Here is a 16,358-nt window from a genome sequence, read left to right on the forward strand (position 1 = left end):
TCCCTTGGGGCTTGCAGGAACTACTAGAGAGAGCAGCCGCAACAGCAATAGGAAAATCATAAAGTAACAGTGGAATATGCTTCCTAATTCGATATGTATCTTCCAAAAGTGAAAACCTCAGTGTCTTCAGTGAGTGAGATTGGATCACATCCTTACAACAAGATCCTACGCATAAAATTATTCAGAAGTAAGTCTTCTGCATTGCATTGAATAGCATTTATTCCCCCTCAAATGTCTCTGAGATAAACCTGAAGCCTGTTGATGGGTTCCTATCACTTCGTTCCATTTTGCTTAATACTGTAGATCCCTCATAAACATAGCCCATTGATTTCAATAGTATTTACCCAAGTCATTGTAGGCTATCTTGGTCTAGACTAGAGCGACTCTCAAGGATCGTATTGGAAACCAGTTTTTACAGACACAGTCGAAGTAAATGTTCAAGAAAAGTTGCATTAGATTAGTCAGCACGACTCTAAAGTAAACGTTGCTTTGTTTAATACTGTTTTGCGAAATCTCACTGAAAGAGAGGCACATAAATATTTCTTCAATAAGTATGCACAAAGAACGAGACCCAGGGTTCCTTCATGTGCATTTCTCTGGGATGAAATGAATCTGGCCATTTGTCCTAGTTCAAATTTACTTCTGAGGAAACATATATAGGGATCAGGCTACAAGCCTATCAGTGTTTTGGCTTGGAGGAATGAATGAAGTTGGTAATGACATTGGCATTTATTTTCGTGCAGGAGAAGTACCCAGATAGTGGTGATGTGCAAGTGATGATGCTGGAAAAGGAAAGGAATTGACCTATAGAACGACAGTGCAGCTTGATTGAAAGAAGCTGGTCGGGGATTCCTGGCAGTTTCTGAGTGAAAATTCTCACTGCGCAGGCTTATACTTCCGAAACCCCAGAGAGTTAGTTAATACAGTTGTGAGTCTCTCTTTGAGGTCAGACGAATGGAAGATTGGTATATAGATGTGCTTGGGGCCATTGAGACAAAGTCTAACTCATCCCAAGTCTTCTTAAAAGCAAAGCCCATTGCTTATTTCCATTGAAATAAAACTAATTGAAAAATGTACCCACTTAGATGCTTCGTCTATCTAATTTGAGTTTTCTTTTTGAATGTATGGGATAGCTTCTGACATCACATTAGACTCTGACTGTAGAATAAGCTTGGATTCGTATTAAATAGTATGTCTGTGTGTCTGTGTGTGTGTGTGTGTGTGTGTGTGTCTGTGTGTGTGTGTGTGTGTGTTCAGAAACAGCCGGAGCTTCCATTGCACCGACATCCAAGTCATTGTCGACTATTATGGTCTAGGGCTGCCCGGCTCTAAGAGGATCGTACTGATTTCGTAAGCCAATTGGAGTAGAAGCGTTCCGAGACCGAGGTGGACGTACGGTAGATTTCTAGATTTAGACCCCCATCCCCCGGCTCCGTCCCTTAGCACAATTGCTCCCATGCCCGGACTTGCGCCTGTACAAATTGGCCACGTAAATTGCGCTGTACAGGGCTCCAAAACTCCGGATAGCCGCTGAATGACACAAAGGAGCTAAGAGTTGTCTGTATTTCCTTGTTGCCATTTAGAGGTTACCCCAGCTCTGTATGGACTGAAGACAGTGACTCCTTATCACCTGCCACTCGGCTCCCGCCTCCGATGGTGAGCAAATACAGTAACTGAGTTCCGGCTGCTAAAACTCCAGCAGACCAAAAACGGCTCTGCTTTCATTTCCTTAAGGCTGAAAGCCTTGGTGGGGGGGTATGCCTAAGCACCAAGTCGGTCGTTCCGCCTGCCTTGACTGTATTTGCCTGTGGTTCCCAAATCTAATTGCCCAGATGTAAACCGGGCATTCGGCTGCCTGCAAATGACTGACAGTGACTGAGCCATTCTACCCCTATATCTGTTCCCATTCAGCGTCCCCGCAACCAGATGTGTGGAAAAGGAAACTCGTTTCAGTCAGTCCTAGTTGCTTCTGAGCGACCGTTCTGCTCTAAACTGGAGTAAAAATTATGTAAACGGGTTTACCCAAAACCACTAACTCGGATTTAATTTTATTTTCCGGGAGCAAAGAGGATCAACCGTGCTGGGAGAGACATCTCCAGGCAGGTTAGAAGATCACTCCGATCAAGTTACAGAGGTATTAGGAATGCGGGGCGTGCATGTTGTTCAGGGCATAGATGCAAAGGAGCCTGGAACCCACAGGTGATCCTTATAATACCCTTCTACTGAACTGGTTTCTAGGCACATCTCAAAAGTAGGATGTTTGCACTGAACCTCAAACCAACCACACATCATTTTAGACCTGATGTCGCTGTGATCCCGACTGTGTATGGTAACGTGATTCGAGGCTGACAAAAAATCATTAACCTGTAATGCGAAGGCAAGCTAGGGTTGAGCCCGATGTCTGAAAACAGGGGCTAAGGTTGAGCCCGATGTCTGAAAACAGCTTCTTCGAAGGTGATCCCGTTCTGATCAGGTCGGTAATGGGACTGTGCTTCCTATCCCTATTTCCTCACCACAACAAAGCCCGATTGTGGGGACCTTCCCCAAAGTCAGTTGAGAAGTGCAAGTGCAGCTTGTTAAACCCCCATAATGGATTCAATCCACCTTGAAAGAAAGAGTTTCCATTTACAGAGAAAAATAAACTTCAAAGCTTCCCATCTTGATTCAGATTTCCTAAAACTTCCTGAATGCCTTATGAAAAAGAATGATATATTTATTAAATGTATTGCCACCCATCTCACTGTTAAGAGACTCTGGGTGGCTTATAAATATAATTTTACCTATAATTCTACCTACCTTGAGGAAATGGCAGTAAAGACTCTGAAATCCCAGTTCAGATTAGTGCCCTTCCAAATAGCTGCAAAAGTTGTGTGGCTTGGCAGTGATGCTCAAAAACCAGATATGGCAAATTAAGATTCTCCCCACCCCATCCCCAAAACCAACCGGTACATTGATGCCTTGAATCAAAAAAGTTGCTTTAAAATAATTACATACCTTAACATTGCATTCTCCAATGTGTGTGTTGTGATGTTTCCCCAGAGGCAAGTCCCACTAAATTAAATGGGGTGTGTCTTCATATAGCATGCAGTAGTGTTGCTTGTGGAATATTGTTGCTTATTCCAACAATGGAAGAGGAATATTTGTATCTATTGATCCCCATGTCCTAGTCTGTGATGCTGAGGTGGACTAAATACAGATCTTCCTAAGTGTTCTAAAACAAAGATAATGCCTGCTGTCATAAAAAGACTGCAGAAATAGCCTCATAGGAAAGAAACCATGAACAAAATAGTCTTTATTAGACTTTTCATTTTCTGTTGTTCCTGTAGAAGTCTGTCAAGAACATCTTCTGGATGAGTCAGACCTCACCTGCACTTACTCAGCAATAAATCCAATGGTCTTAATTGGATTTACACCTAAGTAAACAGCCCTACAATTACACTCTTGTAATGTAGATCCAATCTCCTTTTTTTGGCTTAGGCTTCCCCAGGCTGGTACTCTCCTGATGTATTGAACCATGAAGGCCATCATCCATAGTCAAAAATGGCTACAGCAGTTGAAAAATGTTCATAGTCCAGAAAAGAGAAAGCTTGGAAACTTTGTTAGTGGGTAAAGATGAAAGCTTAAATACACAGATCTGTGTATGCAAAATCTTGGAATCAATGGGGCTTCCCACTGAGCAAAGGTACATAAAAGTGAGGTTTAATTCCATTGAAGATAGACAAGCTTTTGGTAGAATGCAGGCAGGATCGGATCTGGAGAGCCAAGGTAAGTTTATTCCAAAGAAGTTCAGCTAAAATTCACTCATTTCAAGAGAATTGATTCTCATGCCAGCATCCTTAGCATTATTCATTTCAGAATTAAGAAAAATTATGAGAATCAAAGAGCCCAGAGAGTATTGTAAAATTAACAATCAAACCATCACATTCCATTATATTCTAATTCTACTCTACTGGGTTGCCCTTCTCAACCCAGAACCCTCTAGAAAGCTGGAGCTACATCCTCATCATTCTCAGACAGCATCACCCAGGTTGCTCTGAAGTCTTCTTTCTGATATCAAGACAACCTTTGTTTATATCTTTCCCATATTACTTTCCCAGTAAGAAGGAGTGCTTCTTACTCCTTCCTAGAAGAGCAATTGGGATTTTACCACTAGTTGTTGATTCTACTGAATGGTGAAATGTTTCTGTAAATTAATAATGACATTTACAGTAAAGTGTAATTGATAATTTCCTGGAAACACACATTTTCACAATGTTTACCTTCTTGTCTTGTCTAGTCAGAAGTGCCATTATGTGTTCTGTGAATCCAGTCACAAAGTGTTTATACTTTGACTACATGGTGCTCAATCTCTTATTGATTTGTTATTGCCATTTGGTTTTAATTATTGTTTATTCAGATGACTGTACATAAGATATTTATTTAAAACAGTCCAGCAACCCTACACCTTTCATACCCATGATCCCTCTAGGTGCTTTAGATTTTAATTCTCACCCAGAATTATGGGAATGTTTATCCAGAAAACCAGCTGTGGAAAGTTGATCTATCCCACCACTTTTTTGGAATATATTTGTTCTGTACCAAGTTACTGTTCCAACATATCAGGACATGCTTTTGTTCATACTTGATTATTTATCATTCACTAATATGTAGCTATCACCTATACTTGTTTAATGCCAACTTTGTGTACATGTACATTATGGCTAATATTATGATTTATAATTGAAGGGCTTTCAATTTCTTTGCCTATAAAACATTTAAAGGCATTGGGGTAGAAGAATGGAAAAAGATTGAACTCCTGTGGCTCTGGTCCTATAAACTCAATATTTCTGAGAAATTAAAGTTATAATTCTATCAAATGCTATCAAATGCAGTTAAGCCTGCTCTGCCCTTGACAAATCTTTCTCCATCATCAGTTGTCATCTGTAAAATGGGTATATACCAATCACATTTCATATAACTGTTATGGAAATGAATACATTTTTTAAAACTGCATTGGAATCCTAAGCACAAATTCAAAGTACTGCAATTTGAAATAAATCCCAATGAGTTCAGTTCCTTCCTTCCAGTTAGGATCCTTGTCTTCTAGTACTGAGTCTAAGCTTACACACCTGGATGTTATCTGCCAAAAATGTCCTATTGGTTTTTGGGGCAGAAGAATCCTTCTTTTGTTTGTTTGTTTAAGTAACAAAAGCAACAGGGCAAGTCTAGGCACTTACAAAAGAAAGTCCCATTGAGTTCAGTAAAGTTTATTCCAAGATAAGAGTGCCTGCTTAAAGCTGCAGTCCAATGTGAAGTTCCACTGAACTCAAACAAGTACGCAAATGATTGCAACCATAGCGTGAATAAATCGAACTGGCTTCTCTCCAAAGTAAACTCGCTCAAATTTTCAAACTTCTGCGAGTCCCAGTGGGTTAAATTGAAACTCGGTACCAGCACTGCAGCCTTCATCCGCTGATCAGCTGACGCGCATTGTGTCTCTGGCGCAACCTGAAGTTGCATCTCTACTCCGTCGCTGCCCGGTACTGGTTCTCCGTTCAGAACTGCCCAATCGGAGTACAGTCAATTCATTTGAAAAATTCCCCAAAACTGGATCGTGCGCCCGTGCGTTTAAAGGTCTCTCCTACAAAGTGTAAAAACAAAACTGCCCACACAGCGAGCTTAAGATATATCAGTATTAATATTTTGTTTGGCAACTGGAGCGGAGAGAAACGAGAGCACGGAGCCAAATCAAAACGCAGCCTAAGCCTCCAGGTAGAGGTATTTCACATTTAGAGGAGGAAGTCGAGTTGAGCAGAAAGCCGAGGGAGAGAGAGAGAGGGAGGAGTTGATTGACGGTTTCTATAGAAACACCGGATCCTCCGCCCCCCTTATAGGAGCCGGCCAATCAGCGACCCCTCTCGAATCCAGCCGACCGCTTGTGCTGTTAAGAATATGTAGCAGGAGAGAGAAGGGCTGAGGAGTCACGTTGGGGAGGGAAAGAAGGAACGAAAGAAAGAACGAAAAGGAGGGGGAGAGGAGAGCGGCTGGCAGGGGAGGGGGGGGAAAGAAACCCCGATCCGTTTACACGAGCTCTGCTAGAACAAGCTGTCTTAATGGTTACTACGTGGCGGAGGGGAAACTTGATCAGCTAAACGCCAGCCGGGTGGCGGTCCGGGAAGAGGAGGAGGAGCAGGAGCGGCGGCGGCAGCAGCAGGAGGGGTGTGTGAGCACTTTCCGGGGAGGGGGGTGTAAAAGAAGGGGGAAAAAAGGGGGGGAGAAAGCCGGGGGAGAAGCCCCTCCACCTAACACCAAACGCAGACCGTGGGGGGGGGAGATGTCTTCTGCCTCTCCCACCACCGTGATTCCCAGCGTGGTGGCGACGATCAAGCAAGAGAACGTATTGGAAATGTTCTGCGGCGGGGTGACGGAGAAGGTAACCTCGGACGGTTCGGCTCCCGCGTCTGGTTTTGCAGCGGCGGCTCCTTTTGCAAGGAAGGCAGAAGCCGGGGAAGAGGAGGAGGACGACGAGGAGGAGGAAGCAGCCGGTCGGGTTGTGGGTCAAGTTCTACTCCACTCGGAACTTTTGGGGCGGAATCCCGGCGCTGTGGCCGCCGCGTCTCCCTTGTCCTTGGCTTCGCCTCGGTCCTCCTCCTCCTCCTCGTCGTCGTCTTCCACCTCGCCCCAGGCTCTGCTCGCTTTCTCCCCGGACCACGTCGCTTGCGTCTGCGAGGCTTTGCAGCAAGGCGGGAACCTCGACCGCCTGGCCCGGTTCTTGTGGTCCCTGCCCCAGAGCGACCTGCTACGTGGCAACGAGAGCCTGCTGAAAGCCCGGGCGCTGGTGGCTTTCCACCAGGGGCTGTACGCGGAGCTCTACGGCATTTTGGAAAGCCACAGCTTCGACGCCGCCAACCACCCTCTCCTGCAGGAGCTCTGGTACAAGGCGCGCTACACCGAGGCGGAGAGGGCCCGCGGCCGAGCCCTGGGCGCCGTCGACAAGTACCGCCTGCGCAGGAAGTTCCCCCTGCCCCGCACCATCTGGGACGGCGAGGAGACGGTCTACTGCTTCAAGGAGAAGTCGCGCAATGCCCTCAAGGAGCTCTACAAGCAGAACCGCTACCCTTCCCCGGCCGAGAAGCGCAACTTGGCCAAGATCACCGGCCTCTCGCTCACGCAGGTCAGCAACTGGTTCAAAAACCGGCGGCAACGGGATCGCAACCCCGCGGAGCCGCAGTCCAAAAGGTGAGAGACGCGTGTTCGCGGGAAGGAGCCTGTAACTTCCAGGAGAGCGGAGCGGGCGGGGGGGGGCGGCATGGCGGGAAGCAGAGCGGCGTCTGTTTCTGGAGATTCGCCGCCTAAATTCCGTGGAGAAAGGATACACACTGCACATGTTCAGAGTGCTCTGTACATAGGCTTTAAACGTTGAAACAAATTCGGTTGCCCCCCCTCCCCAACAATGACTCTAGGCAGCGAACTGAAGTTTAAAACTAGGACAGTGTGTAAAATAACAGAAGCAATGTCCCATATGTAGGAAATCTAAAATCATTTCACTACTAGATTAGACCGACCGACCGACCTCAGGGTCCATTTCACCTCCTGGGGGAACAACCAAGCTTTAAGGCCTTGTGAAAAGCCAACAGGGTCTGAAATGGCCAGCATGGTTAGCAGATAGAATCATGGTGAGAGTGGGCATGAGCCCCCATCCTTTTCTGAGTTTAGTAAATTCTACACTTCCCTTCGGTTTACATCCCCTGTATCCCCATCCATTGCTTCTGGTATCTTCTCTACCACTTGATTTCTGGCTTTCCTTGGAGGGATAATCCTCCTTTGGCTTATGCCACCTCTTCCTCTGCCGGCTTCCTGCCATCTGGGTCTGGATTTCAAAGTGCTTCCTATATATTCTCGGTAAACCTCACAACACCCCTGCAGTGCAGGACATCATTATGGTCCTTCCTGTATTGTTGGCTGAGGTTTCTGGAGTGCAAAACAGTGCATTCCTGAAGGCTTCCTATGGAATTTGGGGCCCTGGCAAAGATTAAACAACATGGCTCCAAGGAAGGCACCTGGTTTGCTGCTTCTGCTGCTTTCCCAAGCTCTTGTCCTTGGGCCTCAATTGCTAGGCCTCCCAGCTGCCCTCCTTCTGCCCTCCTGCTTTCTAACCTCCTGGTCTGGCTTTGTTTCATTTCCACCAGAGCAATTTGCCTCAATCTAACACCTTGCCTCTTTCTTGCTCTTCCTGTTCCCCTCCCCTCTTCCCCCTCCCTTGCCCTCTGTCCTTGCCTGGCTTTCATTCCTAACCAATATGGCGCTTACCTTCAGCAGCCCCTTTCTTTCCAGTCTCCCACTTCCCAACAACCTTGCTTTTTCTTCTCCACGTTGCGGCTTCTTAGTTGCTGGGTTCAGGGAAAGGGATTGTTGACTGCAAACTAAAAGGTTGTTTGATCCTTTTTAGACATAATTTTCTCTCCATCTTCTCTCACAATCTGTCTCCAAAATCTCCACCCCCATTTTTCAGCTCTGGTTTCTCCTTGTAATCTTAAAAAAAAAAAGAAAGAAAGAAAATCTATGCCTGGGGGCATAGCTTCCCCAGACTTTCTCAAACCTTCCTCTCCCTAATCCTCAAGAGTTCTTTGTAGCTCAGATCTTCTTGGGTCTATTGTTTATGCCCAAGATTTGTCCTCTTTCTGCAAAAATTAAAAACTTTGTACCCCCTGGTGCTTTGTCCCAAGCACCTCATTGCCACTAGTTCTGCAACATAGCCTTATTCCCTGCTATATGTCCAGCCTAGTATTTTGGGTCTACCTCTGACAGAAGGAAGGCCTTTTCTCTAGGTTTCAGCCCATCTTCTCCTTAACAGAGGTGAAAAATTCTGTTTCTTCCTAGGATGCCGCTGTGTAGATCTGGCATCCTTTATATAATTCCCTTTAATAATTAAAAAAAAATTCCTATTCCTTGACCTGCTTCTTTGTGTTTGGAGATTGTGAGGAAACTGTTTCCCCACACATTTTGTTTGACAGCGTTAATTATTTCCCCAGGTTTTATGTCACAGAGGGAGGAAAAAAAAGTGAAATTTGAGGCTTGGCTAGTGAGCTATCTCCCTCCCTCCCCCCTTTTGGTTGGTGCCTTGTTTGCTCTTCTTGTTGTGAAACTTGATTCTGTGCTGATTTGGATCAGGTTTATGTCCTCAGAAGATGGGAACGAGGTCTTCCCTAGTTTATGATTCTAAGCAACCTGCCAGATGTCTTTTCAGCTGGCCTCTCCACTGGAGCCAGAGTCCTCTGTGGCTGAGGGGTTTCACATCATGCTGAGCCATAACGAGGTTTGATCATTTATGGTGTGGCAGTGAATCCAGCAGTTGTGAATTTGCAAACGGAAGACTTGGCACAATTTGTTAATTCAGTCTTTCTTTGGGGAATCTTACCTGTTAGAGCTCTTATTTTCCAACTAAATTCATGGACATAATCCCTGATGCTGCAGAAATCCCTTCCGTAGCTCCAGGGAACTGCTTACTTAGGGCCTTCCAAATGCTAACCTTTTAAAAGGAGGGAAAAGTTGTCTGACAAGAGGTCATCCCAGATAGTCATCTGTCTTGCAATAGCCAGGTGAGGTGACCTAACTCTGCACAAGGTGCCTCCCTTCCTTCTTTTTAGAGGGACTGGTTGAAGTCAGGAAACGTTGCTGCCTGCTTCTTCTTTTTTTTTTTTTTAAGCCTCAAAGACCTATTTTCAAATAAGGGCACAATTGTGCTGATCCAGCCCCCTTTTTGCGCCCTTGGAGCAAAGGCACCAAATGCACAAATGGCAAGTGAGAAGTGGGGTGGAGGAGGGCCAGTCAGCAAACTGTAGCCAGGTGGAAAGTACAGACTACGGAAGGCATGTGTGGATGTTTGGACTTGCTACAGCTCCTAAAGAATAAAGGGGCTTGGGGAGGGAATGTGTTATGTTATGAAATAATTACCTCCTGGGCCTTGCTGGGCTTTTGAAAACAGTTTTCCTTTGGTGGGTAAAATGATTGTTAAGATCCCGGATATTTTCTATTTTAAAAGGATCCTTGTTTTTTTTCTTTCCAAGCTTTCAGAAAGGAGCGTAAACCAAGACCAAACTTTATTATGTAGTGTAACTGTGGGCTACATTGTATTTTTTTCTCTTTTTATAAACATTTTTTTTTGTTTAGCTAGAAGCTGCCAGGTTGGGTTTGACTCATAGTAACTGCATAGACAAATGCTTGCCTTCCTGTCCTATTCTTTGTAATAATTCCTTACTTTTCCAAGGGCATCTCTTTGATCTTTTTCATCCATTTTATCAGTTGTTTTCCCCTTCTGTTTCCATCAATATTGCCAAGCATAATTTTGTGTCCTGAAGAAAGTTCATTTAAAAAAATTAAACAATTTAAAATTGTTAAAAATTAAATTAAATTAAAATTAAATTCTGGCTAGCAAAGCTGTTTATAGAGGTTGGGGCCAGTTTCAACTTGCTTTAGATCACAGTAGATGGTCTACAGCAGGCATGCCCAACCCTTGTCCTACAGGCCTCATGCAGCCCTAGACACCTACGGTAGTAAGATGGCCTCACAAGTTCATCAACTTTTATTATTATGTGATTTATCTACATTAACTATATTATATATAGTTAATGCAGCCCAGGCAAGCCAAAAGGTTGGACACCTAACCACTATAGCATCTATAAGTCCAATCAATTGACTGGTTCACTGATAATACACTGACTGTAATGATCACCAGCCAATAACTGTTGGCTTGTGCACAAGGTCAAAGACACAAATTCTTTTTATGTAAAAGCATCATCTCTGTGGCTGCAGCTCTGAAATTTAAAAAGAGTAAGCAATTACTATCCCTGAAACATATAATCTTGGTTCATGCACTGAGCAAAGGAATAATGTTATTCTATCAAACCCTATTAGTTGTGCTCTGATCAGTTAATGCAGACATGTCAAACTCGCGAGTCATGTGACGTCGCGCAATGTATCGGGACTGTTTTGCCATTGCCGGCAATGGGATGGGCGTGGCTTCTGTGTGACGCGTCCAGCCTGCGGGCCGGCAGTTTGACACCCCTAAGTTAACGTGATAGATAGACCAAGTCAATAATACTTTGCATTCATAAAATAGTAAAAATATTAACTACAAGTTATTAGCTATGCAGTTCATAGTGTGGTTTGTTGAATCAAGATTATTGACTAAGCTACCACTGACTGGGTTCAGACATTCTGAATCGTAACCAATAAATTAACAATTGCAATAATGGCAAATTAACAATTTAAATTTAAAATTAAAATTAATTCTCAAAAGCTGAACCTCAAACTGATCTTTGTACATCATGCAAATGAACTGCTATGTTTATAACTGGCTTATTAATTGTGTTGTGTGGATATATATTCAATAAGCTTTGTGGCTGGATGGAAAATTTAGCCTAGATTTCCCTGGTTTAATTTGGAGAAGTTTGTACAGTCCAAGTGGCTAAAATAATGGTTGGCTAGTTTGTGGCTTTATGTATGTTGGAAATAAACCTGTATGATAAGTTTGTAGTCCTGAGAGTTCTCCAAACTCAGACAGCTGGATTAATTTAAACTATAGTTCACCTAACCATAGATTAATAAGTTATATGAACATATCCACTGTAATCATGATAATTAACTGGCTCTTTTTGCCTTCCTTATAGAAATATGAACTGTTGCCCCTGTTCCTATCTAAGAATAGACTGCTTTCAGCTGTTAGCATCATTCATGATATTATGAACTCTTGGAATACAACCAACTTCTCTCTTTCAAGAGAAGATACCTACTTATTTTGCAATGCATTAATTACTGCTTATGGGTTAATTTTTGTATGTGTCTAGTATACCACTCCTTTTAGAAATCTTCCTTAGTCCTTTCTGTTAAGTGATTTCCAGAAGAAGAAAAAAGGTAGCTTCTTGTAGAGATGTCTATAAAATATCCTTCGTTTTATCTGAAAGAATTGCATATACAGTATGAGAGTAATCAAACAGAAACAACTAATCCCTCTTTATTTGCAAGGGTATCCTCCCTCTGATCAGCTTTGGCTACAATAACTTTTTTCTTCCACTCCCCTGCTGTGCTGTTTCTTCTTCCCTTGAGAAATACCCAGGATTGAAGGCTGCTAACACAATTTGGTCCTTCTCTCACAATGGTGGTAAATTCATCAGTTCAAGTTGTCATTAGTAGACTGTTGTGTCTGAGACCAACCACTGCCATTTGGGGCAACTTGATGATCAGGATATTGCCTTACTACACATCACTAGATGTCTATTATGCTTCTTACAGGAACATCCTGGCTGAGGTTTTCCTTTGGTTACACCAACTCAAAAAAAGGCTGTGACTTTTTAATAGTAGAAGCAATTCTACTTAATATTAGAAGAAAATGCTAGTTCCAGATTCTGCCTTGGTGTCTCCTGATAGGCTGGGAAAGAGATCTTTTCTTCCTCCCCTTGATCCTAGAACATGGGAAAACCTAGTAAAAACTGGCAGATGCAAAGTTGAGCAAAACAAAAGCCACCTATTTCACAGAAGTTTTTATTTAGTATTCATTTCTATTCCACCTTAATTAGTTTTATAAATAAGGCAGTGAAAATGCCTAATACTATTTTTTCCTCCTAATTTTCCCCACAACAACAACACTGTGAGGTGAGTTGGGCTCAGAGAAGGTGGTTGGTCCAAAATCAGCCAGCCAGCTTTCATGCCTAAGGCATGACTAGAACTCACAGTCTTCTGGTTTTTAGTCTGGAGTCTTATCCGCTTGACCAAAAATTACTCTTGGTCATGCTGAATGTACACAATTTGCCATTGAGAGTTGTGATGATCTGGTTGTTTTTAAAAATACCTTCTTGTAGTTCTTAAAGGGACCAGATCAAATCACTGATCTAATTGAAAAACTGTTACCGTGAATACCTGTGTTACATCTCCCTTCATAGACATTGTCTACTACTGAATGGCAGATATTGCAGCATTGGTACCATTTCTGCAGGCTTTCTAAAAACACCTGGACAATGAGACAGAAGACAGAGTGAAATGAACTTTGTTGTATTGTACACATATGATATTTGACAAAGAGCACAAGCTGTGTATGCTGGACACTTCTTTCCATAGTGAATAGAAGAGCTGATAGATTTCACAATACTTGAAAGATTTGACTAGCATTGGAACCAATGCATTTAAAACTCTTTAGAATTTTTCTCCCTATGGGCAGGAAATTATCCATCAACAATAGAGATACATGTGTGGCTGGGCATTAAATGCATTATGTTATGATCCCTACCAATCTATTATTTCTTTTTTCATACCATAATGGGATCTTGGTATTTTTGCATTTGGCTTACTCTAATATTGGCAGAATATATATGGTGTTGCTAACTTTTGCCTTACTTAATGGTAAGCTCAGAGTCAACCTGCAATAGTGCATTCTAACCACTGTGTCACCACGGCATAAATCAGCAATTTATTTTTGCTGATACACATAATAAGGTTTGCAAAGATCCAGCAACACTTTTGAATTTTGGAACAGCAGATCACTACAAGTTTTGAACAAGAATTACTGTGCATCGCAACTTCTTTGGATTCTTAATCTGAGAAATCTTGATGAGCAGGCAGAATTTATCATATAGTTCCCTGAACAATAGCTAGATGTGCTTCAGGAGGTATATGTTAATTTAAAAACGGTAAAATACAGTACAGTAGCAAGAAATGCTGTTTTCATTATGGAATAGCAAGAAATGTATCCTAGCATTCTAAGAATATAAAAGTGACTTTAAATCTTACTAAATTGAAGAAGTAGACTTATCTAATTTATTTATTTTTGTTTATGTCCAGAATTACTGTTTTTATCATTTTTGCCCCTATGTGGAGATATGCATTTAGGAAACAAATAGAGAAGAATGAAACCGAACTGTATTACTTCATTTATTCATTTGTATTATAAAATTATGTATCCTGAAAGGATGAGGAATGATTGGTATGTACATATTACATTCATCAATTTTCTCAGCTTTCTGCCACAGCAGAAGTCCACATTCTGATCCGGGCTGTGGATTGTTTATACCAGTGGTGGCGAACCTATGGCACGGGTGCCAGAGGTGGCATTCAGAGCCCTCTCTGTGGGCACGTGTGCTGTCCCCCCAGTTGTAGGCCTTCAGCTGGGTTTTATAAAACCTTTTTGCTTTAGGCCTCCGCCGCCATGTGCAAAAAAAAAGGTTCAATCAATCAGTCAATTTCAACTCGTTGTGGGGGAAAAAAAAGATCTTGCAAAGTTGGAATTGATTGAACTTTTTAGTCCCACCCAGTCTGCTGTTACCACCACAGCCACGCCCACCCAATGGGCCACACCCACCCGGCACCCGATAATGCATAAGTGGGTTTTGGGTTGCAGTTTGGGCACTCGGTCTCTAAAAGGTTCGCCATCACTGGTTTATACTTTATTCAACAAATCACTATCCAGTGAATTTTTGCAACTTATTAAGACATAACCCAGGTCTTTTTGCAAATCAAGATTTCTGGATTCACATAGCATACAGTCAAAGCTAAACAAACTATAGTATGATTTATCAGATGAGGTTCATACACTGTGCTTGATCAAGTGACTAATTTAGTCTTGGGTTAGCCACATATTGTATGAATCCACCCATAGTGGGTAATCCAACCCCATAAAAATAACTGCAACATACATTTTGTCAAGATTTTTAGTGAGGGAGAATGCCAGCTTATTCCTTCATGAAAATTGTCTAATATAAAAGCTGCACACTGCAGTAATTAGAAACCTTTCAACACTGTTGACAGAGTAATAATGATGCTTTGTCTTCGATAAAGATACTGTAGAAACACATTAAGAATGTTAATCTTTGCAGCTCTTTCTTTTCTATGTACATACAAACAAGTGGTCCATGTCTAATGTCTGAAGCTGATTATGAAGAAAGTCTTTCTTTTAAATGAACCTATTATCTAAATAGTTTGGATATAATCCAGTCAAAGTTAAGTGCTTTCAGGTTTTTATGGACCTCAGTAAGAGAGTTATGTATGTCCTTAAATCATTCCTTAAATCAGTGGAACTTGCAAAGTACTTAAATCAAACAGTTTAAAAACCTTATTTTAATAGCCTTAGAAGAATAGGAATCTTCCCATGCATTTTAGCGTAAACTTTTAAAACTAGAAGTATAAATGGCATTTTAAAATATCCAGCATGCTTGTATTCTAAAATAGTGATCTATCCTTTGAAGCTATAGCATTATTTTATATGCAAACATTCCTTGAGAATTCCCTTTCTTTAACTTTTGGTCCAGATATCCATTTGTTTTTACTTGGTTGTAAGCCAGCTAGAGTCATCTCTAGGCGAGATGGGTAACATAGAAATTTAATAAATGTGTATTGAAATTTCAAGGATATTCACACCAGTTGTATTTGCAACGTTGTGGCTGCTACAGTGTAATTGTAGTCAGCCATGGTCAGATGATTGTGATTTCCAATACTCTCTGCCAGCTTCCCATAAACAAGAGCAATGGGAAAGCCAGCAGGAAGTCACTTTTGTTCTCACTGCTTTTTTGCCTACCCGTGGTCATTTTGTTTATCTGTTTAGCTAAATTGGTTTTCTAGTATATATTTCATTAGGTTTGCATGAAATATATTGTCCTAAAAATATGACCCAGACATGTTTCAGTTTCTGAAATTAATATAACTTGTCCCTTCCAACTTTATCATTATTATTATTATTATTATAATACCTGGAAAAGTGCTTGCACAGATTCTGCTCTATTTTAAATGAAATGTTTTATCCCAAAACATGTGGGAGGGACTTTGTTGCTTCAATGTGTCCAGAGTAAAGCTTTACCCAACCTAAAGGAGTCTTATTCGACCAGTTGTATGGATTTTAGCCAATTCATGGATTGATTAACTGAATTTCCATATGAATCAAAAGGATGACACTTTATTTCATCATCTTTTAAATCCACCTAAATTGGTGACTATTTGGAGGGACCATTTACACTATCAAATCCAACTACCTACTTGGTTCAAGAATCCAAGAATCTCTAACAAATGGCTGTCTAGCTTCTGCCTTTGAAAGGTTGGCCACCATTCCTTTGGTGGGGAATTGGTTCAGCTATATAACTGTTTCTAACTATTGGATATTTTTTCTGATAATCACAATTTGTCTTTCTATAATTTAAAACTATTTTTAATCTTGAACACTGGAACAATAAGGAATAAGTAGTCCTCCTGTCCTATGTGTGCCTTCATGTCCTGCTCGATGTTAGCAAAGCATTCCTAGATTTTTCATTCTCTGTCTTCATAAGCCTTTGTTTCTAATTCTCTCATCTTCTTGTTGTCTTTCTCTGAATTATGCAGTATTCTATGCATAATTATGCTAT

The 16,358-nt window shown here is 41.8% G+C and overlaps 1 protein-coding gene across 1 annotated transcript in view; it reads left to right on the plus strand.

The window, feature by feature from the left end:
• Positions 1–6,313: 6,313 nt before the first annotated feature.
• SIX4 (SIX homeobox 4) overlaps positions 6,314–16,358 on the plus strand; it is a 20,187-nt gene continuing 10,142 nt past the window's right edge. The window contains exon 1 of the mRNA XM_015819898.1: positions 6,314–7,218. Within this exon, the coding sequence (XP_015675384.1) occupies positions 6,314–7,218 (905 nt within the window). The remainder of the gene's footprint in view (positions 7,219–16,358) is intronic.

The sequence above is a fragment of the Protobothrops mucrosquamatus genome, unplaced genomic scaffold (genome assembly GCF_001527695.2).
Source record: "Protobothrops mucrosquamatus isolate PMUCROS unplaced genomic scaffold, P.Mucros_1.0 scaffold1014, whole genome shotgun sequence".
Classification (NCBI taxonomy): domain Eukaryota; kingdom Metazoa; phylum Chordata; class Lepidosauria; order Squamata; family Viperidae; genus Protobothrops; species Protobothrops mucrosquamatus.